Genomic DNA, 24068 nt, shown 5'->3' on the forward strand with positions numbered 1-24068 from the left:
CATTTCTAGAAGTAATCGTAGTTAAGACAGTGGTGGGTCGCTTTCCAGATTCTGTTAGCTTGATGAAGAAATCAAATTTTTTTCTACAGTTGGAAGTAGGAAGAAGATGGCTCTTGACCCAGAGAACCCAGACCCATAAATGTTTGAGTGAAAAACAAATCCATTTTTACTGTCACCGTCCATCCCACCTAGACCAAGGAGGGAAAGGAGGAGGGAGTCTCTGACCTGGCACCATGAGATGCCTAGACTTGATAGGGGACAGGTGGTTCACTGTGAGCGGACTGTGCCTACCGGGCTCACTGAAAAGGGAGACCTTCAGGAGACGTGAAGCTCACATTGCGTGTGTTTCCCAGAGTGTTTGGAACAGAGATGAAGGCTCCATTGGAAGGCTGGATGATGCTGGTAAAGAAGAGGGACCAGAGGGCCGAAGAGAAATGTTGTGTCTAATTTCTGAGCACAGTATCTCTTGGACAGTTTTGTCATATTTTTCCAAACAATCATTTTTGGTGACAGCTCTCCAGTGTCAACCTGCCTCAGCTATCTTAAAGCCTTTGGTGATTGGAAAATTTCTTCCTCTCAGAGCTTGCAAAGCGGGCACAAAGTGGTTTCATTATGCAGGCGCTCTGTAGTACTTAAAATGTTTGTATAACTGTGTAGTATTTTTAATATATTAATTTAAATGTTTGGGCAAAAACCATATTTGAGGTTTGAGCTGGAGGAGATGAAGGCCTGACCTTGGACCTGCAGTGGTGGTATGTTTTTTGTTTTTTGGTTTTTTTTTAAAGATTTTATTTATTTATTTGACAGAGATCACAAGCAGGCAGAGAGGCAGGCAGAGAGAGAGAGGAGGAAGGAAGCAGGCTCCCTGCTGAGCAGGGAGCCGATGTGGGGCTCTATCCCAGAACTCCGGGATCATGACCTAAGCCGAAGGCAGAAGCTTTAACCCACTGAGCCACCCAGGCGCCCCAGTGGTGGTATGTTTTGATGGCAGTGTGGTGGGTACTAGAAGCAGAGACCCAAGCACCAGTCGTGACTCTGCCATTTAGTGTCTCTGAGACCTAGGACAAGTGCCTTAACCCCGGGAGACTGGTTTATTATTGCTAAAATTGTAAATGGTAACGACTCATATTTATTAAGTCTTACTGGTATTGTGTGCTATTCTTTTTTGTTTGTTTGTTTAAGATTTTATTTATTTGAGAAAGTGAGAGTGAGACAGGACATACACACAGAGGGAGAGGGAGAGAGGGACACAGACTCCCCACTGAGCTGGGAGCCCAATGTGGGGCTCAATCCCAGGACAGTGGGATTTTACTAGATTTTACTAGAAGGAAACTGAGGCTCAGAAAGGTTGTCACTTGTCCAAGGTCACACGGCAAGTAGGTGGTCAGGCTGGGATTCACATTCAGGACGTCTGGGTCCAGAGTTCATGCTTCGAACATTAGTCCTGTTGAGTACATGGTTGCTGTGGGCGTTTAGTGATACCACTGATGTCCTCGCTCCGCAGTCTGCAGTGTGCGGTCCAAAGTGATTAAGTGTGCAGTTGAGGAATGTGTAGATTTGGAACAGGGTAGTCTCAACAATCCAGACACATAATTGAGGTGACGGCATTCCTGCCACATGTTGAGTTAGCATTCAGCAGCACAGTGACGTGAACTGGGTTGACGTGGAGTGTGTTCAGTTCTAAAGGCACAGGCACTTGCTAGTCCAAGAAAAGTGATAGTAGCTGTTGGGATGATGCTTGCCCCTCTGGGAGGTGGGAGGAGGCCTTGGGAGGAGGTTGTTTTCATCATGGTCACTGGATGGCAGGAGATTGACAGCTGCGTGAGGTCCTTCACCTTTATGAGCATAAAATAGAGGAGAGGGAGCAGACGAGCACAAGGGGCATGTGGCCAAGTCACATGACCAACTCAGCTTGCCCCCCCCCCGCCCCCCGCGAGGCACCTAATTCTGGTGTGACATCTATACCACAGATCTATATGAATGGCCATCCTAATTTCCAAAGTGTTTCTCAAACTGTCTTGGAGGGCTGGAGGCTGCGATACAATGTGGCATGTTGGAAAAGGCACAGGCCTTTGGCGCATAGACCTAAGGTTGACTCTTGGCCACTCACAACCACTGTGAGCAGTGTGAGTTCTCATCCACTCAGTAGGGATCACGATGCTTATCTTGTTGAGTCGCGGTAGGGATTACGGGGCCTCAGCCTGGTGCCTGGAACACAGCAGGTGTGGAGGGCCTGGCAGGTGCCATGACCATCTGTAAACTTTAGAAACCCGGAGGGATTTTTCTTGAAGGTTTCAGGCACTGAGATTTCCTTGTAATTACAGTCTTTCTCTTAACTTCCCTGTCTCCCATTCTCTTCCTCCCTCTTTCCCCTGCCCTCATCTTGGTATTCATTGAACAGTTTTCATTGTTGTTGTGTTGCAAATACTGTTTTCAGCTTGTAGTATACCTGTAACACAGGACCACTCTGTACCTTAGCCGAGAGGCTTTTATTAGGTCTGGAGAACGATACATATTTGGAAAATACTTGTCTCATAATAGAGTTTATCTCAACAATGATATTATAGTATTGTGTTACCCTGCTCTAAAATAAAGGCTGTCTGAGACGGTATTTTTAGCCAGTACTTCGGCGTGGCATAGAACTCATATATAGTTCTCTAATTCGTAGTCTGAAGTGACTGGCAGCACAGGAACAGAGGGTTATAATATGATGGTAGTTTAGTCGAGCCTTGGGCTAACAGCGACCGTGCCTGACCGGCTTGCTGGCCTCCCTTGGCAGCCAGGGTTTGGGTGGCCTCTGGCCTACGTATGGGCTCTGGATCTAAGACCAGTGACTTATGGCACAGCAGAGATAAAAAGAGGAGCAGGACTTATTTCTTTCCTTAAATTTAGGATTGAGAAATACAGAAAAAGTAAAATGTCAGTGGAACCAGATGCTGGCAGTCATGGTGTAGTGAGGCCATGATGGCCCCGTTGTGAGCAGAAACTGCGAATAAGCATCTTCGAAGTAGACCAGCTGTGGGGTAGAAAGGGAGAAAACCAGTTGGTAGCAGGCCCAGAAGAAGCCGAAACATGAGCAGGGGGTGAGCACGTGGATAGTGGAACCGGACAGGAAGCCTCCACCATCTTGTGCTGCCTTGGCGTGATGCCACCTTGCACCCATACTCACGCTTGGGTCCCAGCTTTGCTTGTAGCTTGCTGACGGGTTGCTCAGGGACTCCTGCGGGTGTTTCTTAGTGCAGTAGAACTCAGTGCTTGATGCAGCTTGACGCATCTCTGTGCTGAGCAGTTGAAGGAGTCTCTGTTCTGCTGTCACAGGCTTTGGCATGAAACTATCACTAATGGTGAGACCTTGGGCAAGTCTTTTTTTCTTTTTAAGATTTTATTTATTCATTTGAAAAAGAGAGAGCCAGAGGGAAAGGGAGAAGCAGGTTCCCTCCTGAGCAGGCAGCCCGATGATGTGGGACTGGATTCCAGGATCCTGAGATCATGACCTGAGCCAAACGCAGACACTTAACCCACTGAGCAACCCAGTCCCCAACTTTGGGAATGTTTTTAAAACCTTTGAGTGCCTTGGGTTCCTCCTCCTGTGAAAATAGGCTATTATTAGTATGAGTTATATATATATTTTGTGTAAGTATCACAGGTATGTTCCTAGAACTGTATATGTGAGGCACACACACGAATGCCACTGTGTTGGGTAGAAGACCCAGACAGTAGGCTACACTGGTTATGGACCTCACACTTGTAATTTTTTCACTCAGGCAGTTTTTCACAATTTTGAACTGTGTCTAAAAAACCAACTAGAGTGTTTGCTAGACCAAACTGTGTTTTTAAGAAAAACAAACAAGACAAAAGTCCTTTTCGAGGGAATCTGGGAAATCTTATAAATGGGTAATTGAAAACACTGTGGCACATAATGTCTTGGTGTCTTGTGATCAGATTCCCAGGGTTGGAGAGACCCAAGAAGGGCCAGTTCCTCCTCATGAAGTGAATAGCGTGTTGTCATCTCTGAAGATTGGACCAGCTTGTCTTGTATAATCATTTTCTCAGGTTCCTAGGGTTTTAATATTAGTTTCATTGAGACGGACCTCATGTGCTCATCTGGTAACTCTTCAAGTCCCTGTATACAAAGACCATTTTGTAAGACTTCCGCATTATAGGACCCTTAATGAATTTCGCTGAGATATTAGTGATGTCGTAGGCTTTCGAAGCCTCACTTGGCTAGTCACGGTGGCCGGCTGGTTCCAACAGAGCCAAACTGGGAGTTTCTGTGATCACGATAGGTAGGATTTATGGGACACTGGCTGTGCGTCGGGTGCTCTGTTTCCTGGTTGAACACAGAATCCTGATTAACCCTCAAATTAGACAAAGGAGGAACCATTGTCCTCCTTCTTGTTCAGGTGAGGAAACAGGCTCGGAAGAGTTAAGTATATTACCCAGGTTCATACAAAACTGAAAAACTGCCTGGTAACTTGGAACCAAGGTTCACATAATATTTCAAATGCATTTGAAGCGTTAAGTTCTGTATGTCGTAGAGTCTGTGTGAAGAGCTCAAGAATAAGTCAGTCCTTTTCAGCGTCTAACCCCCTCACTCCACGCACTCACTCTATTTTTTTTTTTAAAGATTTGTTTATTTGTTTATTTGAGAGAGTGAGAGAGAGCATGAGTGCATGCTTGTGAGCTGGGGAGGGGGTGGTGGGCAGAGGAGAGAGTCCCAAGCAGACTCCCCACTGACCGTGGGGCCTAATGCAGGACTCAATCTCATGAGCCTGAGATCAGGATCTGAGGCAAAACCAAGAGTCAGATGCTTAACTGAGCCACCAGGCACCCTGTTTTTTAAAGATTTATTTATTTGAGAGAGAGCGAGAGAAAGGGAGAGAGCGCACGCTGACTCTGACTTCAGAACTACTCTCAGACTCGATGGAACTCATCTTCTCACCCTGACATTTGAGGCTGTCTGCTGTTGGAGCCCAGTCTCGTTTCCTGGGCTGTTACTCACTGGAGGTCTTTGCTCTAGGCAAGCTGTCTCATTCCTGTCTTTGAAATCTGGGTGGGTAGGCCTTTGTGCCTATCTCTATGTTTTAACCTGAGTAGGAGCATCTGCCAGAATTTCCTCCTTTCTAAGACTGAACATATTCCAGTGTCTCTCTCTACCTCTTGTTGTTTATCCATTCTTCCATCCGTGGACTTGGGCTGCTTCCGCCTTTTGCCGCGGGGATCAGTGCTGTGCTGGACCTGGGCATACAGATCACCATTTTGAGTGTCTGGCAATTCATATTATTAAAAAATTTTTTTGGAGACTACAGCTGTCTTTGTGAAATTTTTTTAAAAAGAGGAGTTCAGTCATTACCTAAAACCTGAGTTCTCTTATGCCACTCTTTGGGGGAACATTACTTTATGTTGGTCATGCCCATCCTTTTAGACCTGCTCACATCTTCCGACTTTCTGGATCGTTTTTGGACCTCTGCAGTTCACAGGGACTGTTCCCTCACATAGACCCAAAGCACTCACCTAGGCAGTAAGAAGATGAATGACTCGTCTAACCAGGAATCGCTGAAATCTTATTTCATCTCTTTTTGTGGCTCAACAACTCTTTAAGTTTTACGTTTGATGATACAGAAGTCTTACCTCGTCAGTCTCACCCCCTAAGCTCTAGTATAAGCCACTCAGGAGCACCGACCACAGGAGCGTCTTTGAGTTCCCACTATGCCTCACCGATGTTGTGCATAAAGAAGGCCCTTAGTGACTGCCTTGCTCACTTCTTCAGAGGTTGTAGCCTGAGTTCAGTGGGAAGGGGCATTTTTCCCTGGCTCCCGACCCATGCTGGATTTGAAGTGTTATCGCCGTACCGTTGAGAGTGGCTTGGATCCCGGGTTTTGGAGGAATCTTACGCATTCTTTAATACTTTTTGGGGGCCATTTTAGGCTAAATTGTTAGCGCTAAGTAAGATAATTCATGAAATGTTGCCTGTTGCCTTGCCACTCTCCTGGTTTATTTCTCTGACATTCAGGGGTGATTTTTATACAGCGTCTTGCATGTCTTCATGATGGAGGCACAAACTTTGTGTGCTGGGATAAACGTTAAAAAAAAAAAAATCTTTTCTGTTGAGATAAGAAATTTTCCCTGTAACTACATACTTTCCTCTCCCTCGTCCTTTTTCATTTAACCCTGGTGGCATGAGGGTTTCAGCATTCCTCAGGTACTCAGATAGGAGGCTTCTACCCATCAGAGTGGCTCTCTATCATACAAAGGTGAAGACGCTCTCGGAAGGCATTGGACAACCCGGGTTTCTACTGGCATTTTGGTTGTCCCCTTTTCTCCCGAGCTGCACAGGCCTAACAAATAGCATGGATGGTGTGCTCTGAGGAAAAGAGAGTGGACTCTTGGCTCCTTGTCCTAGCTGCACTTGTGGTAGAAAATGACCACTTAACTTATTTGTGTTCTGTTGTTATGGGCAGTAAGATGGAGAGTCTCAGGGCGACTGAGGGAGAGTTTAGTAAAAAGGTGTTTAAGTGCACATTTTATGCCAGCACTTTTTTTTTTTAATAGATTTTATTTATTTGAGAGAGCAGAGCAAGCACGGATGGGGGAGGAGGCAGAGGGGGAGGAAGAAGCAGACTCTTCCCAACCCCCTCCACTGAGCAGGGAGCCTGATGGGGGGCTTGGTTCCAGCACCCTGAGATTACGACCTGAGCTGAAGGCAGATGCTTAACCAACTGAGCCACACAGGCACCCCTGTGTGAGCACTTTAATAGGTCTGGGGATGAGTTGCTCAGGAACTGTGGAGACTGGAACACAGATAACTAAAATTCATTCTGAAGTTGGTAGAGAAGCTGAGAGATAGGCAGATGGGGATGCTTGGTTAGAGCCTCAGCAAAGCAGGGGCTTTAAAAACATAGTTTGAAAGAAATCGATACTGAAAGCAGCATCAAAGAAGTCAGGGTGGTAAAAACAAATCATTGTGAGGTTTTCATATGTGTATTTTATGGTTTAGTTATAATTTTATTTTCAATTTCATATGGGGAGTTGACATGTAAACTTTCAGAATTTAGGGCTTCTAAAGATCTTAATGTTGCCTGGGGAAGAACTGTGATGTGAAAGATGTGAAATTCTTCCCACTTTTCTTTGTACATTCACTAATGTTTCGTTCATGTAGCATCGTGGTCGAACGTGCGTACAGTGCCACGTAATTGAGACTTGAAAAATATCCAAACTGTGCTTCACTATTTAACTTGAAACTTTCTTTGGTTTCTTTTGGTTAGATACTGTTCCAAAATGTATTGTGTATATCCTTGTCATCCAAACCAGAACATTGTCTCTCATGCTGTCCTCTGATGGCCGTGCTGTGTTGACCCGGTGCTGGGTGATAAAGCACTTGGGCTAGCTAAGCCGGGCTGTTGGCTCTTACTCTAAACAGCTCTTCGTTTTGATGCTTTCAGAATTATTTTGATCACTTCTTATTCCTTTTTAAAATTTCTTGCTTTGCTTCTCTTCCCCTCTGTCTCTTTTCCTTTTTCCATTAATGACCATTGTTTCTTCCCTTAGGGTAGGAGTTCTTTTTTTTAATTTATTTATCATTTATTTATTTATATACTTATTATGTTATGTTATGTCACGTCCGTCACTTTACAGTACATCATTAGTTTTTGATGTAGCGTTCCGTGATTCATTGTTTGCGTATAACACCCGGTGCTCCATGCAACACGTGCGCTCGATACCCATCACAGGCCTTACCCATCTTCCCTCTGAAAGCCTCAGTTTGTTTCTCAGTCCACAGTCTCCTATCGTTCATCTCCCCGTCTGATTTCCCACCCTCCTTCATTTTTCCCTTCCTTCTCCTAATGTCCTCCATGCTATTTGTTATGCTCCACAAGTAAGTGAAACCATATGGTAATTGACTCTCTCTGCTTGACTTATTTCACTCAGCATAATCTCTTCCAGTCCCGCCCATGTTGCTACAAAAGTTGGGTATTCATCCTTTCTGATGGAGGCATCATACTTCATTGTATATATGGACCATATCTTCTTTATCCATTTGTCCCTTGAGGGGCATCTTGGTTCTTTTCACAGTTTGTCAACTGTGGCCATTGCTGCTATGAACATTGGGGTACAGATGGCCCTTCTTTTCACTACATCTGTATCTTTGGGATAAATACCCAGTAGTGCAATTCCTGGGTCATAGGGTAGGTCCAGTCAACAAAACTAAGAGGCAACCCCTGGAACAGGAGAAGGTATTTGCAAATGACACTACGGACAAAGGGCTGGTATCCAAGATCTAGAAGGATAGGAGTTCTCAACTCAGTTTATCAACTGTACGCAAACTGTTATAAATCTATCACATTTATGTTTTTTTCTGGGGAGAAGTTGGAAGTCCCATAGCTTTCATTGGCATTTCAGAGGGATTGACAACTTGAAAAGGGTTAAGAAGTGCTCTGCTGCAGTATTTGTTAAACTATAAGTTTCAACCTATTAATGGGTGATAAAAACCACTTGGTGGGTTAGGACCAGCAGTTTTTAAAAAAAAAAACTGTAATGACTAGAATTGAACAAATACTATTAGTGTGTCACAGACTGTGAGAGTATTTAGGGTTTTGTGGAGGTTTTGTTTCATACATATGTGTGTACGTGTATGTAATATACACTTGAGCACACACACACTTCATCGTGATGAAAATTTATTTCTTACGGTGAGTCACAGTTGACCGTCTGAGACATACAGCTACAGAATGGCCCCGATTTAGAGATGCTGCGGCTGTTCCTCTGTAGTGTGCTGAGTTTATTAGAAATGTGGCTAAGATGAAAGTGAGTGAGGCCAGAAGGATTTTCTCTCCTTTTAGAAATGTTTACAGAATTGATTACTTTGGAATACTTAAAGAGGAAAGTAAGATAGAAGGGTAGGTCAGGAGAGACACTGTCATGGTTGCTGCCATCACGATTAAAACACGGTTCTGTGGGTCCTGAAGGGGAAGACCACAAGCTGTGGTTTTCACCTGTGGTTACACGTGACTTTATCTGGGGAGACTTAAAAAATTGTTCTAAAAGATTTTATTTATTTATTTGAGAGAGAGATAGCAAGAGAAAGCAGGAGACAGGGCGGGATTGTGGGGGGGTGGTGAAGGGGCAGAGGGAAAGGGAGAAGGAGGCACCCCACTGAGTGGGGAGGCCAGCACAGGGTTAGCACCAGGACCCCGGCATCATGACTCGAGCCAAAGACAGAGGCTTAACCGATTGAACCACAACTGGGGAGACCTTAAAAGATGCAAATGCCTGATCTTTGGGTTACATATATCGGGGGCCTTTCTTCTGCGTCCTGAATTGCTGGGTGCAGGTCCTCCAGGAAGGACTTCAGTTTTCTCTGTGATCACAATAGGAATACTCTGGAGTATTATTTGGTTATGCACAAGGCATCTGTTCTGGAATGCTGCAGATATCTGAAATATGAAGACGGGATTGTTTTGACTTAGGAATGTTTGTACATTCTTGATTTAATGTCTGCCCTTGAGAAATGAAAGATAAAGTTGCTAATCGAATGTGCCATTTATAAAAAGTTAGAGCTTTTCCTCTTTCTCTCCCTTTTCTTTCCTCCTTGTTCCCTCCCCGACCCCCAGCTTCCTTCTTCCTCCCCTGCCCCTCCTCTCCCCTCTCTCCTTCCCCTCCCCTTCACCTCCTTTTTCCTTCCTAGGAGGCAGAGGCTAGTCCCACAGGGCAGCAGGACTAAAGGGGGCTTTCCCGTGTCGTGGTGGTAGTGTGTGTGTGCCTGAGTCCTTGCGGGCGCCAAGGGCTGGGAACGTGGAGGTGGTGAGCCGGGAAGTGGCAGAGATGGTTAGGAGGGTGGTTAGGAGGAGGTTAGGAGGAGGTTAGGAGGTTGATTGAGCAAATACGTACATACATACTAGGGAAATGAGAGCCAGGCTTGTCTCCATTAGAGAAGGTAGATAGAACCTAATTGGGAGATAGTCTGGGCCGTTCCGGGGAAGAAGTCCATTGCAGTGTAATCTGCTTAATGGGAGAATCCGGATTCCAGTCGGAGTTTCTCTGGGTTCTTTGGGGCCGCAGGGACAAAATTGAGATGTGAGCGCAGCCATCGAAGTGGTCTGCTGAGAAATGAACTGAGCCGCGGGAGGCCTTTTGTGGGCCTCGTTGGTGCAGGCACTATCCGAGCCGGACACAGGTTACGCGCACGTTACCCGTCCAGTGAGTGAGTGGAACTCGGGGCAGGGGGCAGGGGATGATGTTTGTTGCTCCCTTTTGTAAAGCTCTATAAGCTTTGCTTTTTTTCCTCCTTTTTTTCTCTGTGGCATATTCAGAATAAACTGGACACACCCAGCCCTTAGTACTTACCACTGGACGCTAAGAAACCCTGTGTCCTGTCTCCAGCCTCTTAACGCCAACGGCTGCTGAATGAGTTGGCGCAGAGTTCTTTTTAGAGCCCGGTGCAATAAACAGACGCCAACTTTAAATAATACACCGTGGCTTGTTAGAAAAATAATGATGTCTTCTCATTTGGAAGCCCAGATGTTAATTGACGTGAACATGAACTGTCTGGTACTGTTGTCGTGAACCCCGGAGAGCAGGTGTAGTCCGGTACCGCAGCTGCCCACATGTGGAGTGCAGAGCTGCCAGGGCCCGAGTGGAATCGTAAGCCCCTCGCAGCCGGGCAGCTGCGGTGAGGAACCCTTCTGTGTCTCCGGGAAGTCGGACTGTGACGGAACATTGGAGTTACTCTGTTGACACAGTGTGGGAATATTTAAATCTTTGACAAACGCACATAGACCCTTCTAGAAGAAACCCACAAGCAGCAAGGGCAGGCGTCCCGGTAGAGGACAGACCGAGTGAGGCCTTCGAGATTAGAGGCTCCGTATCCGGAACACAGACACAAAGTAGCGTGGAGAGAGAGTGCCGTTTCTTGCCCTGCTTCCTTGTTTAGGTTGATAAAGCTTGTCCTGCTTGACTCCTTTTCTGCTTCGTCCTGAGCCGTGTTGGGGTACCGGTAATTGTTGCTGGGTAACAGACCAGCTCCCCAAATTAGTAGCCTAGAACAACAGCCATTTATTTGTGCCCGTTCTCTGGGGTAGCAGTTTAGGCGGACTTGAGCTTGCTCCGTCTCCTGCCGGTCTCAGCCGGGATCATGCGTCTGACTTGGGGCATCTGGTGGCCTGACTGCGGCTGGCTGGCTTAGAATGGCTTCGTCCTAGCTGGGTGCCAGGCTCGGGGCACCCAGCCATGCGTGGGGCTCAGGCCCATTCACGTCCTGGCTTCCAGTCACAGCCATGAAATAGGGGTTCATCCTGTGCAGGTACTTTTCAAGCCTCTGCTGTGTGTCATCTTGTAATGTCCCACTGGACATTTGATAGGTCACATGGACAAGTCCAAGTTGAAGGCCAGAGGAATAAACTCTCTTGATAGAAAGAGTGGCAAAGTTAGATTTCAGAGGGTTATGCCTCCAAGGGTGGAAGGGTTGTTCTGGCCATCTTTGCGAACAGTGTCCCGCAGTGGGAACCTGCAGGGAAAGGATAGAGTAAGGATTTGTTTGGTGGCAACATGTGGCATGAAGGTTTCATAACATATCAGGCACCGTAAGCAGTGTACTTGCGACTACAGTTCAGCAGAAGAAGAGTTCTGGGAGAGTGACTTTCTTGGTGACAAACGGGCCCCATTAAAGCCCATCATTCGGTTTACAGGTCTCGACGGGGCATCCTCAATGGGCCAGGCCTTTTTGAGGTGATAGGGAGAGAACGGAGGGGCGGGGCGGGGAGAACTCATAATTCAGTATGTATAAAATTCACAAGTAACAAAGAGGAGCTTATAGCCCAGTCGTGTGGCTTTTGATTTTGGGTTTGAGGCAGCAAAGTTGTTCTCTGTCAGAATGCTATGGAGGCAGATTTTTATCAAGAATTTAGCCACCGGGAAGTTTGGTTTTAAAGAGCAACTTGACCATTGGTTTCTCTGCCAACAGCAAATATTTGTCTCAATTATTATGTTCTAGAAATTACCTAAAAAAGGGCAGTCTTGTGCTTTTCTACTGAAGAAGACCAATCTTTTAATCAACAGATATTAAAAGAATAACTGGTCATTACATTTTTGTATCTACCAGTGTAGCTAATTCTGGTATATTCGTTAGAAGTGATTATGCCCGTTACTCAGTCTCCAGCATCTCCCACCTACTTGCCCAGGTAGGCTGGAGTGGGAAGAAACCTTTTAGAAAACGTGGGGAGTTGGGAAACTTGGAATCTTGTCAGGCCAGATTAATTGGTCCTACTGATAGAATGTTAGAAATGAATGTCAGAAATAAATGTAGAAAATTGCGTGGGAACAGAGTTTTCTTTCACAACAGTGGCCTTGCCTATGTTTGACAGGATGAAAAAGTATGTGTAGAGATGACCTGTTCAGTTTTCTGGGTTGGAAGAGAAAGTCTTTTGTAGTTAAAATAACTGTGACCCATGTTTAAAAAAAAAAAAAAAAAGTCAGTACACTCACGCTGTTCTGTTTTCTATTCTGTTCAGTTTTCTAGAAGGATCTGACAATCTCGAATCCAGTGGTGGCAATATGGGAAAAATTTTTTGCTCTAAAAATGCCACCTTTTGTTGCATGACACTGGAAGGGTGGGGAAGTTAAAGTTAGAGCTGACTTCTTTCCCTTCTTTTTTTCTTTCACCTCTTTCTTTAAAAAAAAAAAAAAAATTATCATTTACGTATTATTGTTCATGTCTCCACACTACCCCCAACCCATGATGTTGAAACTGAAAGGAAAAACGAAGCCACTGAAATGAGTTCCAGTTACGTGACTTTTGCTCACAGCCTGCTAGTCTTTGTACGGAATGAGCTGAACCGGACGACTCTTGCTGCAGGGAATCCTGATCAAAATGAAAGGGAAGATTAATAGCGTTCCACTTTGTAGTGTGAGAGGGTTCCTGTCTGCAGAAATACAGCATCGATCCCTCCAGAAGTACATTTGCGTTCCACATTGCATTTAAATTTCACATTAAATGGATTCTCCTTTAGAAAATACATTTAAATTCTGATGTTATAATACGTTAGATAGAATATGAGATTATGTTGTTCGAACACCCAAGGGATAACTATGGCTCTCATATGGGGTCGTATGCTGTCTGGGCCCACTGGAGAGATTGACAGGCTGGGGTAAGGCCAGCCCCAAAGTAGAGGGTCTGGCTGGTAGGTCTGGATGTGGTTCAGACAGAGCGAGACGCTGGGTTACAGTGGATTGAAACAGCAGGGTAGAGATGAGAGAAGGAGACAGCGGTTCTAACCGGAGTAAGGGAAAGTATAGCTGTTGCTCAAAATTAGCTGTGGTTGGTGACGAAATTTTTGGCAAGTGTGACAGGACTGTGGAGAACTCTTATCCAGGATCATAAATTAATCTGGAGATTTACTTTGAAAGGTATTTTCAACATATAAATCTGTGCCTTCCATTTATCAGCAAAATGAATAAACATTATTGACCAGCTGTCTTTGGAGATATTAAGTGTTCTTGAAAAATATGAATGGTCAAGTAGTAGAACCAGTTTTCTTTTTAAAAGAGCGAAGCCGTGAGTCGCTGAGATTTAAGGTGTTAAAACACATCCTGTGTAATGATAAGGGTATGTGTGCTCTCTCTTCCTCAGACGTACATCGGAAGCGTGGTCATATCCGTTAACCCGTACCGGCCCTTGCCCATTTACTCACCCGAGAAAGTAGAAGATTACAGGAACAGAAATTTCTATGAACTGAGCCCTCACATGTAAGTATGGGATTAAAGCATCGAGTTTCTCTTTCACTGCAGAGATGTGTAGTGGACAGATGTGTCCAGCTGTTTCCTTTGACTCTCAGGAAAATGTTTTCGTCATTTTTTAAAATTAGATGGAGGAATGTGAAAGTTAATTGTTGGGCCCTTATTTTAAATTTCAAAAAAGGCAGAATACTTCATTTGGCGTCAGGCTCCTTAGGTTCTGAAATATTTGGGTTCAGTGTGTAAAATATGTTCTGTTGCAAATTATATGTAAGTAGCAGCTGCTGCTAATTATTTTTGCAAATAAAACAAGAATGCACATTGTTTATTCTTTTAAAGATCCCAGGCAGCATTTTCATGGCTTGGGTCAAGAAAGATCCCGCGTGTTGGGTTGTGTAATGGTTTTGAGCGACAAGAGTGAGTAACACCTCCGGTTAGTAATCTTCACAGACTCTGACATCGTTCACCAAATGTGTGCATGAGGCCGACGGTTTCACCTTCCCGGAAGCCAGTCGCTTGTTTGATTTTTTCCTGAAGGTCACTCGTTAGTGTAAAGAATTCCTGTAAATAACAATCAACAGTAATTACGTAGCACCAGGTTGAAGAGCTCTGAATGGAAGTGGAAGAGCCCGCAGACTTCTGGTCGTGGTCTCACAGAACAGCATTTTCTCTCTCTGATTGAAGATGAGCTGTTACTTTTGACAGAAAATAAAATCTAATAATTAAAGCATATGGATACCCTAGTCTTAGATGTTTCTCTTGATAGCATGGCACATACTGACATTTTTGGCCTGTTTGGAACTAAAAATGTAAGGACTCCCTGAACACGGTTGCTGACAGCTAAATACTGTCTATTTTGCCGACTGAGTGGGTTCTGATTGTTCTGGTTTTTTCTACGAGTAGATTTTGCAAGTCATCTTGTTTCATCTTGCCTAGAGAAAAATAAACTCTTGAAATTTGTTTTATAAAATTCTCTCTGTTGTAGTTAAGTCACTGTAATGAAATCCTTTATTTGATGACTGAATCTCTGTCTTAAATTCTAGGCCTTGAAACCACGCTTCTCAAAGTCAGATGCTTAGATCAGGGGTGGTGGGGTCCCTCAGGAGCTTATGCAACATCTGGTCTCCTAGGCTTACCTCTAACAAGCCGGGAATCCTGTTTCTCACAAGATTTCCGGGTGCTCCTTGCGTCCGTGCGGGTCTGAGAGCGCGCTGCCTCCGGTCAGCGGTCACCGGCGTTTGCCCCCCTTCACTGCTTGTAGCCAATTGTGATCATTCCTGCAAGGAATCTTCATAATGTAATAATGGCTTGTATTTATTGCACATTTACATGCATGATAACTCATTTTATTCTCAAAATAATTCCGTGAGGTGTAAATACGGTTACAAATGGGGAAATTTTCCCAAAGCCATGCAGCTCATGGGAGGGGAGCCGGGCTGTGGACATAGTCATCCGCTGCGCATCTCAGCTAGAAACAGGCTCTGTCGTTTTCTTGGTGAGGCTCCTTCTGTGTGTCTCTGTCCGCATCCCAGGCCTCCAAGGTAACCTTAGCGGTGCCTCACTTTATCTCCAGCCAGCGTGTCTTTCTTACATCGCAGCTTTGATCTCCAGTTTGGGGATGTTTAGATATGGAAGAGATGTCTATTCTAGAACACAGAAGTTCATGCTCTGTAATAGCCATTTTTATCCCTACTCTGCAAAGATTTCTAAGAGTCTGTGTGGCACTGCTATCCTCCCTTACCCCCCTTACTTCCCAAGGAAAACAGCTACAATCAGCTGTAAGATAAATACCCAGTGTGCTTAGAATAAAGACAAAATCTTTTTTTTTTCTTTTACTCAGTAAATGTTTATTAGATTGAGTTAGGCAACAAGACTTTTCACCATGGTCTCGGAAACACTGTCTTGGGGTGGCCGTGCAAGGTCCAAGTTTACATAATGAATCTGAATTCGCCAGATCTGAGTCAGGCCCTCCTTCCCATCTCGCTTTGTCCTTTAAGTCCTCGCCACACGCAGTCCCACCGGTCCTATTTGCACATCCTGTGCCTTCTGCATGGAATGTTCTTCCCTCCTTTTTCCCCAGGGCAACTCCTGTTCTTCCTTAGTTCTCAGATTGCCTTAGACCTCCCCAGGGAAGAGCGGTCCCTCTCCTCCTCCCGGCCAAGGTCAAAGGCATTGCCCTTGTCACAGTTACAGTTGAACACTGCTTTATGGGATTTTTTGATCCGTGTCAGTCTCACCTGCCATGCTGGCTCACCATAACATTATGAGCACCTCAAAGTAAATTAAGTGCTGAGAGTATGTTGAGTAGGACTTGGGTTCCAGTCCCAACACTTCCACTCACAAGCTATGTAATCTTGAGCAAATTGAAAAAAAAAACTTCAACTCAGAACTTAAGCAGTTTGCTCTGCTCAGTGGGAAAATAATGATTAACTTCTAGGATTCTTGGGAGGGGTAGATACCTCGTAGCTATTTAGATAATATAATTACCTGGTATATGTCAGGTGCTTAGTATGGCATGGACCATAGCCCTCTAGGAAAGGAGAGCAGCTGCGGTCACCAGTGCTAAGTGTAATTATTGTAATAATGAGAAGTACGGGACACATTCTGAGCATCCTAACATGCCCTTTCTTACCAGTTTCTCCTCCACTTCCTTTATTTTTTTAAGGATTATTTATTTCAGAGAGCAAGAGAGAGAGAAAGCTCGTGTGGGAGGATTAGAAGGAGGGGGAGAGAGAATCTCAAGCAGACTCGGTGCTGAGCAGGGAGCCTGACGCCCAGTCTCAGGACCTTGAGATCCCCACCCAAGCTGAAACCAAGAGTCGGACGCTTAACCAGCTGTGCCAGGCGCCCCTCCACTTCCCTTTAAAGCATTTTTCCCGAGTCATTCCTTGTACGTGTACAACTTTGATAGTGTCTGAAATGGGGTCAGTGCTAGCTGGGTTTCCTACTAAAACCTAGTCTGACATTCTCAAATAGGAATTTTGCAGTATAATAAGATAGATGATTTAGGCCTTTGATGTATTGTAACCATAACTGTTTCAAGAACTTGATCCCAATTTGAATAAAAAAATGTAAACAGCCGCTCAGACCATGTATACTTTGAAAATTTTGCCAATTAATTTACCCCAGATGACATTTGGAATTTAATTTGACCTGGTGTTGACTGTTAGTCTTCAAAAACACCCAGGTTCTTCCTTTATAGCTTGTGTGTTTTTGAAGGTGTCCAGAAATGATCTTTCTCTTTAAAATTTCAGATCATTGAAAAATAATTACATTTCATGTAGGCATGACTTTGAGATAGTGTCCGTGTATAGTTGAATAAAGTGAAAATAAACAGTGGTTTCGTACTCTTTTTTTTAAGATTTTATTTATTTATTTGACAGACAGAGATTACAAGTAGGCAGAGAGGCAGGCAGAGAGAGAGGAGGAAGCAGGCTCCCTGCTGAGCAGAGAGCCCGATGTGGGGCTCGATCCCAGGATCTGAGATCATGACCTGAGCCGAAGGCAGAGGCTTTAACCCACTGAGTCACCCAGGCGCCCCTGGTTTCGTACTTATATTCCTTTTCGAGGGTGTTTTCTGTGGTCATACCTCTTCTCTTCTCCATTCTTCTCTGAACTCCGTCCCCCTCTATGTTCGGAGCCCCACCTCGAGTGTGGTGTCACTGTGGTCACGCACAGAGAAAGGAGGGCTCCGTGAGGCAGCTGAGATGGCTCCATCTGCCTGTCTCATTGTGTGAAGAGTGCCTCTCCAGTGTGATTCTAAGGTTCTTTGCACATTACGAATTTTTTTTAACGTATCCTAGTGAGGACTTAGTACCTTCGGACAACTCCAGAACTGTATTCATGGAGAACTACCCCCAGATCACCCATCCTCGTAGACAGGAAGGAATGACAGGGAAGAGATGAGGAGATGAGGAAAATAACTGAACTCCTTGGTTTCCCTCCACTCAGAATAGCACTAGGCCAATCCGTGTGATATTTTACTTACCAAATCCACTGGCCTTTGTTGGGTGACTGCTTTTTGACCTTGCAGCTCTAGATACAGTTTATTATTATCCTGTGGATCTTCCTAAAAGCAGAGCATGCTACTTCCCTTCCTAGTTGAGTGACCTCCGGGTTTCGTGGCTTGGTATTGAGGCCTCGTGCAGTTCAGCCCTAACTCTCCTCTCTGGGCCCACACGCCAGCAAGTGCCTTCATGGAACCTCCTTTTGAGCCCCAGTGTTTTATGTCTTCTTCTTTCCACTCCTACTACATACCCTGTCTCTACGGTTAAAACCTTGCCAGTCTCCTCGGGGCTGTTCTGAAAGCTCAGTGCACACGTGACTTCTGCCTGAGTTACTGGAACCCTACCCCTTGTGTTTCTGTGTCATCCTCTTTAATGAGATGGAAGCTTCTATGGGTCAGGATCCTTCCCCTGCATATGTCTGTGGCTTTTTCATTGCTTTTCTCTTAAGAGCTCAGTGACTATGGAACAAAAGAGGTTTTAAATAATTTTTCATTTCATTTTACCTGTGTTATCTCATTGCTGGTATTTCAGTGAACTCAAACCGTTCTTAGTAGGATATTTACAGTGTTAATTAAAAATTTCATGGAGTAGGGACGCCTGGGTGGCTCAGTTGGTTGAGCAGCTGCCTTCGGCTCAGGTCATGATCCCAGCGTCCTGGGATCGAGTCCCACATCGGGCTCCTTGCTCATCAGGGAGCCTGCTTCTCCCTCTGCCTCTGCCTGCCATTCTGTCTGCCTGTGCTTGCTCTCTCTCCCTCTCTCTCTCTGACAAATAAATAAATAAAAAATCTTAAAAAAAAAAATTCATGGAGTATAATGAGAATTTCTTCTCCTTCTTATAAAAAAGAAAGCTAATAATATCATTTTATGGTGCTCTTTAAATCCTGAATGTTCAGGTTCCATTTATTTGTGATCTAGAGCACCTTTACCGTCTGATAGAGTGTCTAGCCGAGGGAGCGCTGCGACACAGAAGGAAGAATGTGTTGTAACCAGCATCCCCTCCTGGTGGTCGCAGCCCAAGAGCCAGCTGAAATGTGTCCTTAGCTCGGGATATAATGTGGAAGCCGTGTTCCGTCAGGCATTATGAGCACTATGTGAAGCACACAGTCTTTCTCTGTTAGTAAAGGAAAAACCCTGCAACAAGTTTTAAAACCTGAGAAAAGTGCCTTAAGCCTTTGAAAAATTTGGCTATTCTCACCTAAAAATGAGAAAGTAATCAATGGGAGGATTTGGACAGTGCTCATGTTAGTGGTCCAGACATGAGTCCTCTGTCATTAGGGACCTTTTGGTTCCTAATTCTGGGCCAGATGGATCTGCAGGACCACATGCCATTGCCCAGAGAGTGACATTGCTGGAAGGCTTGTGTGTTTTACGTCTTTGTTACTCCTGTTGTCATCCTACTGGAAGGTAAACCAGGTAAATGTTACAAAGAATATTTCCAGCTGTATCTCAAGATGTGCTATAGTGGTGGCTGTCCGGAGCTTGGCGTCAAGGTCCAGGACAGACGATCCAGATGTCCTCCCTTTTGTGATATCCGTATTTTTCTCTACAGCAGAGTTGGGATTCTTTGAGGAAAATTGCATTTTTTTTTTTTTTTTTTTTTTTTTTTTGAGAACTCTTATGACCGTTAGACCCTGAATTCTCAGAGAAGTAGTTTGTATAGCGGAGTGTGAAAGCGCTTTTTTAAGGAGAAAGAGAGAAAGGTGATGGGGTGTTACCTTGCTGAGGCTTTTGTCTTATTCCTCTCCTCTCAGTTTTTGGAATAACTGAGCCTCTGATGGGTTCTGCACCTCTCTGAAACTCACTTGCAGAATCAGATTTTGGGCTTTCCCATCTAACGTGCTTTCTACTTCCTGCTTTAGAAAAGTTACTCATTTACTGAGCACGTATTTGCGGAGCGCTCACCGCGTTCCAGGCTATCTGGTAGGCCCTGGGGTGCGGTTGTGAACAAAGCAGATAAAATTCTTGTCTTCTTGATGGAGACACTGTCTTCTCCTAACATAAGTATACAGAAACCAAGATCGTTCCAACCACCAGTCAGGAGGAGAAAGGATGGACAAAGGGAGGGAAGCTTTTGTGAAAACAAAATGAAGGTCGATGGTTATCTTAGAAAGCGCCATTGATGCCTGTTGTCTCCTGCGGTTTGAGTCAGGAGCTGATAGGCTGTGGTCTGTGAGGTTTTGCATCTGTGTAGGCCTCTGACCTGGACGAGTGACTTGCTCAGGACAGAGTTCACATGTCATGAGTCCCGGTGTAGACTCCTTAAGCTAACATTTCCTGTTGGAATGACACCGTCTTGAAAATAGTTGAAATTGCCTTTCATCTTTCTGCATGAGTCCCATGGGTCAAAATAAGCAGAAGGCAGCCCGCGTATTTGCTTTCAGTCTGCAGACATTGAATTCTGGACAACCACGGGCTGGAAAACTTCTTGATTTAGAGGGACTGCCAGAGGAGGAGGGGGAGGAGAGAGTTTGATCGTAGCTGGGCAGTGGAGATGTGGCAGTGAAGGGCAGCCATTAAATTGAAGGCTTCCCGGGGCTGCGGTGAGAAGGAACATTTGTGGGCCCGGCGCGTGTTCAGCTCCTTGGATGGAACTTACTGCCTTTGACTCTCAAGCTTTTATTCTCATTTTAATTGTTTTACTGGGTCTATACTCTTGGCAGAAAGACACCTCAGCAACTTCTCTTTCAGGTTACAAACTTTTTTTTTTTAGAAGATTTTATTTATTTGACACAGACAGAGAGCACAAGCAGGGGGAGCAGGAGAGGGAGAAGCAGGCAGCCCGCTGAGCAGGGAGCCCGATGTGGGGTTCAATCCCAGGGCAGTGGGATCACGATGCTTAAGTGACTGAGCAACCCGGGCGCCCCTCTGATTATGAACCATTTTAAACTGAAGTTGGAAGGTTGATTCTTTGCTACTTCTTTTTATCATGAAGCTCATTGTGATATGAGAATACATTCATTAATGAAAAGTGTTTCTGTGTGTCTGAGAAGTCTCAGATTCCTAATTATAGATCCCTGAGAATTTTTTTTTAAAGATTTTATTTATTTATTTGACAGAAAGAGAGAACACAGGGGGAGCAACAGAGGGAAAGGGAGAAGCAGGCTCCCTGCTGAGTAGGGGGGAGCCCAATGTGGGACTCGAATCCCAGACCCTGGGATCAGAACCTGAGCTGAAGGCAGATACTTAACCAGCTGAGCCACCCAGGCACCCCTGCCCCCGCCATGAGAATTTACATCCCTTCTCACAAAATGCACATCTCAGACTTGGAAGTTTATTTTGAAAAGTCTGTAATGCCAAGCCCACATTCATACCACAGTATGAATAACTAATACATAGTTATTTCAGTGATACCATCTCCAAGGGAAAAGTTTGGTTCTCAGCTAAATCGGTTTCTTCCTGCCATGATTTTACAGCTCTTTGACAGGCCCCAAGAAATTCTGCAACATTCAGATCCATTTCATCCAAAGGAGTGGCAATGAGGCCTCAGCCCTGAAGATGATTTGTCTAACACTTCATCTCCAGCAAAGAGAACTATAGTTGGAACCCATGTGGGGAGCCCTATCTAGAGAGGCTGTGTTTAGGGTCCGTGGCCAGGGACACCCCTTTTGTTCTTGAAGTAAGAAACATGGCCGAGGCCTGTTGCTGGGACTTGTTTGGCAGTAGAACAGGGTAGCTAGGGAAAGGGAGTGTGTGGGAGTTTGTCTGAACGGGGATCAGCAAATACTAGGCCTGATCCAGTCTGGGGCAGTTAACCAAGTCAGAGAGAATGGAAATAACGAGTTCAGTAAAGCGTGTAGGACCCCAGACTTAGGAGGCTGGAGAAGCAGGAGTGTGTCCTGGGGCTGTCTTGGGACAGAAATCCATACAAAAGGGAACAGGCCCTGTTGTGCCAGCCTCAGGAGGGGACTTGCTGCCCGCATTGCCCAAGATAGCTTTCTTCCCAGCTGCAGCCTGTCTGAGGGATCCCAGAGCCTCGTGTGGAAGTGATGGTTCATTCATTCAGTCTGCATTTTTAAGCATCTGCAATATGCGTGAGGTGCTGTGGATACAAAGTTGAATTTGTCCTTGAGGATCCACAGCCTGCTGTGGGAGAGAGACCAGTAACTAACTACAGAAGGGAGAGAACTTCGTGATGAAGTGGGAGATATAGTGGGGCGCCTGGGTGGCTCAGGCAGTTGAGCATCTGACTCTCGATTTCGGTTCAGGTCATGATCTCAGGGTCGTGAGTTCAAGCCCCACATTGGGTTCCGTGCTGAGCATGGAGCCTGCTTAAGAGTTGCTCTCTCCTGGGGTGCCTGGGTGGCTTGGTCGGTTAAGTGTCTGCTTTCGGCTCAGGTCATGAACCCAGGGTCCTCAATCCAGTCCTGCTTTGGGCTCCATGAGCAGCAGGGAGTCTGGTTCTCCTTCTCCCTTTGCCTTTCCCCCTTGCTCGTGCTCTCTCTCTCTATTGAATCTTAATCTAAATAAAATCTTTCCCGATTCCATCTTGATCAGGAGGGAGACAAACCATAAGAGACTCTTAATCTCACAAAACAAACTGAGGGTTGCTGGGAGTAGGGGGCTGTGGAGAGGGTGGTGGGGTGATAGACATTGGGGAGGGTATGTGCTATGGTGAGTGCTGTGAAGTATGTAAGCCTGACAATTCACAGACCTGTACCCCCGGGGCAAATAATACATTACATGTTAATAAAAATAATTAAATAAAAAAATTAAATCTTAAAAAACAATTCTCTCCTGCTCCTTCTACCCCTCCCCCACTCTCTCTTAAAAAAGATAAATAACTTATTTTTAGAAAAGGAGGGCGATGTAGAAAGAACACATGTTATAATTTGCCCTGGACAGCCGGCTTCCTGTTGAAGGCGTGTAATTATCGGCATGCCCCTTGCATTTCCAGAGGTGTCTGAGTTTGGGTCCCCATGGGCAAGGCACTTGGGTGTGTTGGGGAAGGGTGTGTGGCCCTGTCTGAGGAGCTCAAAGACGGGACAGTGGGAGTCTTGCATGCGGAATTTGCCGTATAGATAAGGAATAGGATTCGAGGCCCAGGAAATCATTTTCCCATCAGAGGAGGCAGTGCTGATTCCTTCGTTCACTGTTTGCTCCATGAGTGCTGCCGTGAGCCAAGTACCAGCTCTTCAGGTGCTGTGTGAAGTCTGAGCCCTGCTGGGCTTCTGTTCCCAAAGGCAGACAGACAGTAACCAGGAGAAGTCACTAAAATAAAGGATGTTTCAGATGGTGACAGATGCTCTGGAGAATGACAGGGCTTCCTCTCTCCACTCCCATGTTCCCTAATTCCCAGTGTGGGTACAGAGTGGCCCATGTGGGTTTAGGGAGGACAATGTGTGTCTAAGCACTCATTCCCAATACCAGATTCTTTCTGCTCATGCGCAGTCACTTAGCATTGACTTTTTCTAAAAGTGCTTCTGAAAGGTGTTAGGTGACATTTGAATTCCTCCTGAGTGTGTGAACTCACCTTGTAGCTCTTGTATTTTTAAGGAAATTACTTGTTTGTATCCGGTTGTCCTGGCCTTGTAGCTGGCTGCTTCTGTCGCTCTGCTCTGAGCTTCCTCCTCAGGTGGTTAAGATTTGGGAAGCAGAGGGGTGCCAGGTGGCTCAGTGGGTTAAGTCTCTGCCTTCAGCTCGGGTCGTGATCCTGGGGTCCTGCGATTGAGTCCCACATCGGACTCTGCTCAGCCCGGAGCCTGCTTCTCCCTCTCTCTCTGTCAAATAAATAAATAAAATCTTAAAAAAAAAAAAAAAAGATTTGGGGAGCAGATAGACCAGCTTTGCTCTGTGCTAACTCCCTATCCCTGTGTTTTCTGTATTCAGGGTCCTTGGGTAGATATGTCTCCTATTATTTATTTTTTCACTTTTAAGATCTATTTATTTATTTATTAGAGAGCACATGCGTGCATGGGGGTGGGGGAGGGGCCAAGGGAGAGAGAAGAGAATCCGCAAGCCGACTCCCCACTGAGCATGCGGGGCTCCATCCCATGACCCTGAGACGTGACCTTAGCCAAAATCAAGAGACGCTCAACTGACTGAGCCTCCCAGGAACCCCTACATGTGTATATTACTAAGAGAGTGCAGTTGGCTTTTTTTTTTTTTTTTTTGAATTCTTGTTTTTTATTCCTTAAACCTGATTGCTTAAAATGTCAACATTGAGACATTCACTCTTGCCATCATTTTCCATGTCCCTTATCTCCTGTTTGTTTTCTACCCCAATGGCTCAAGACCAGATGTTGTGCATTTTCTGACACCAGATGTGTGTGTTTTCCTCACACCAGCTAATTCTCTGCCACCCGCTGCGTGTCTAACCATTCTCTTCAGTTCT

General features: G+C 45.2%; 1 protein-coding gene across 4 annotated transcripts in view; it reads left to right on the forward strand.

Annotated features, from left to right (window-relative positions):
- LOC111160816 (myosin IB) overlaps positions 1-24068 on the forward strand; it is a 190377-nt gene that overhangs the window by 37295 nt on the left and 129014 nt on the right. For all 4 annotated transcript variants that reach the window (XM_022524212.1, XM_022524341.1, XM_022524416.1 and 1 more), the window contains exon 3: positions 13625-13740. In XM_022524212.1, the coding sequence (XP_022379920.1) occupies positions 13625-13740 (116 nt within the window). The remainder of the gene's footprint in view (positions 1-13624; positions 13741-24068) is intronic.

Source organism: Enhydra lutris, unplaced genomic scaffold (assembly GCF_002288905.1).
Source record: "Enhydra lutris kenyoni isolate GAN:26980312 unplaced genomic scaffold, ASM228890v2 scaffoldscaffold1, whole genome shotgun sequence".
NCBI classification, from domain to species: Eukaryota; Metazoa; Chordata; class Mammalia; order Carnivora; family Mustelidae; genus Enhydra; species Enhydra lutris.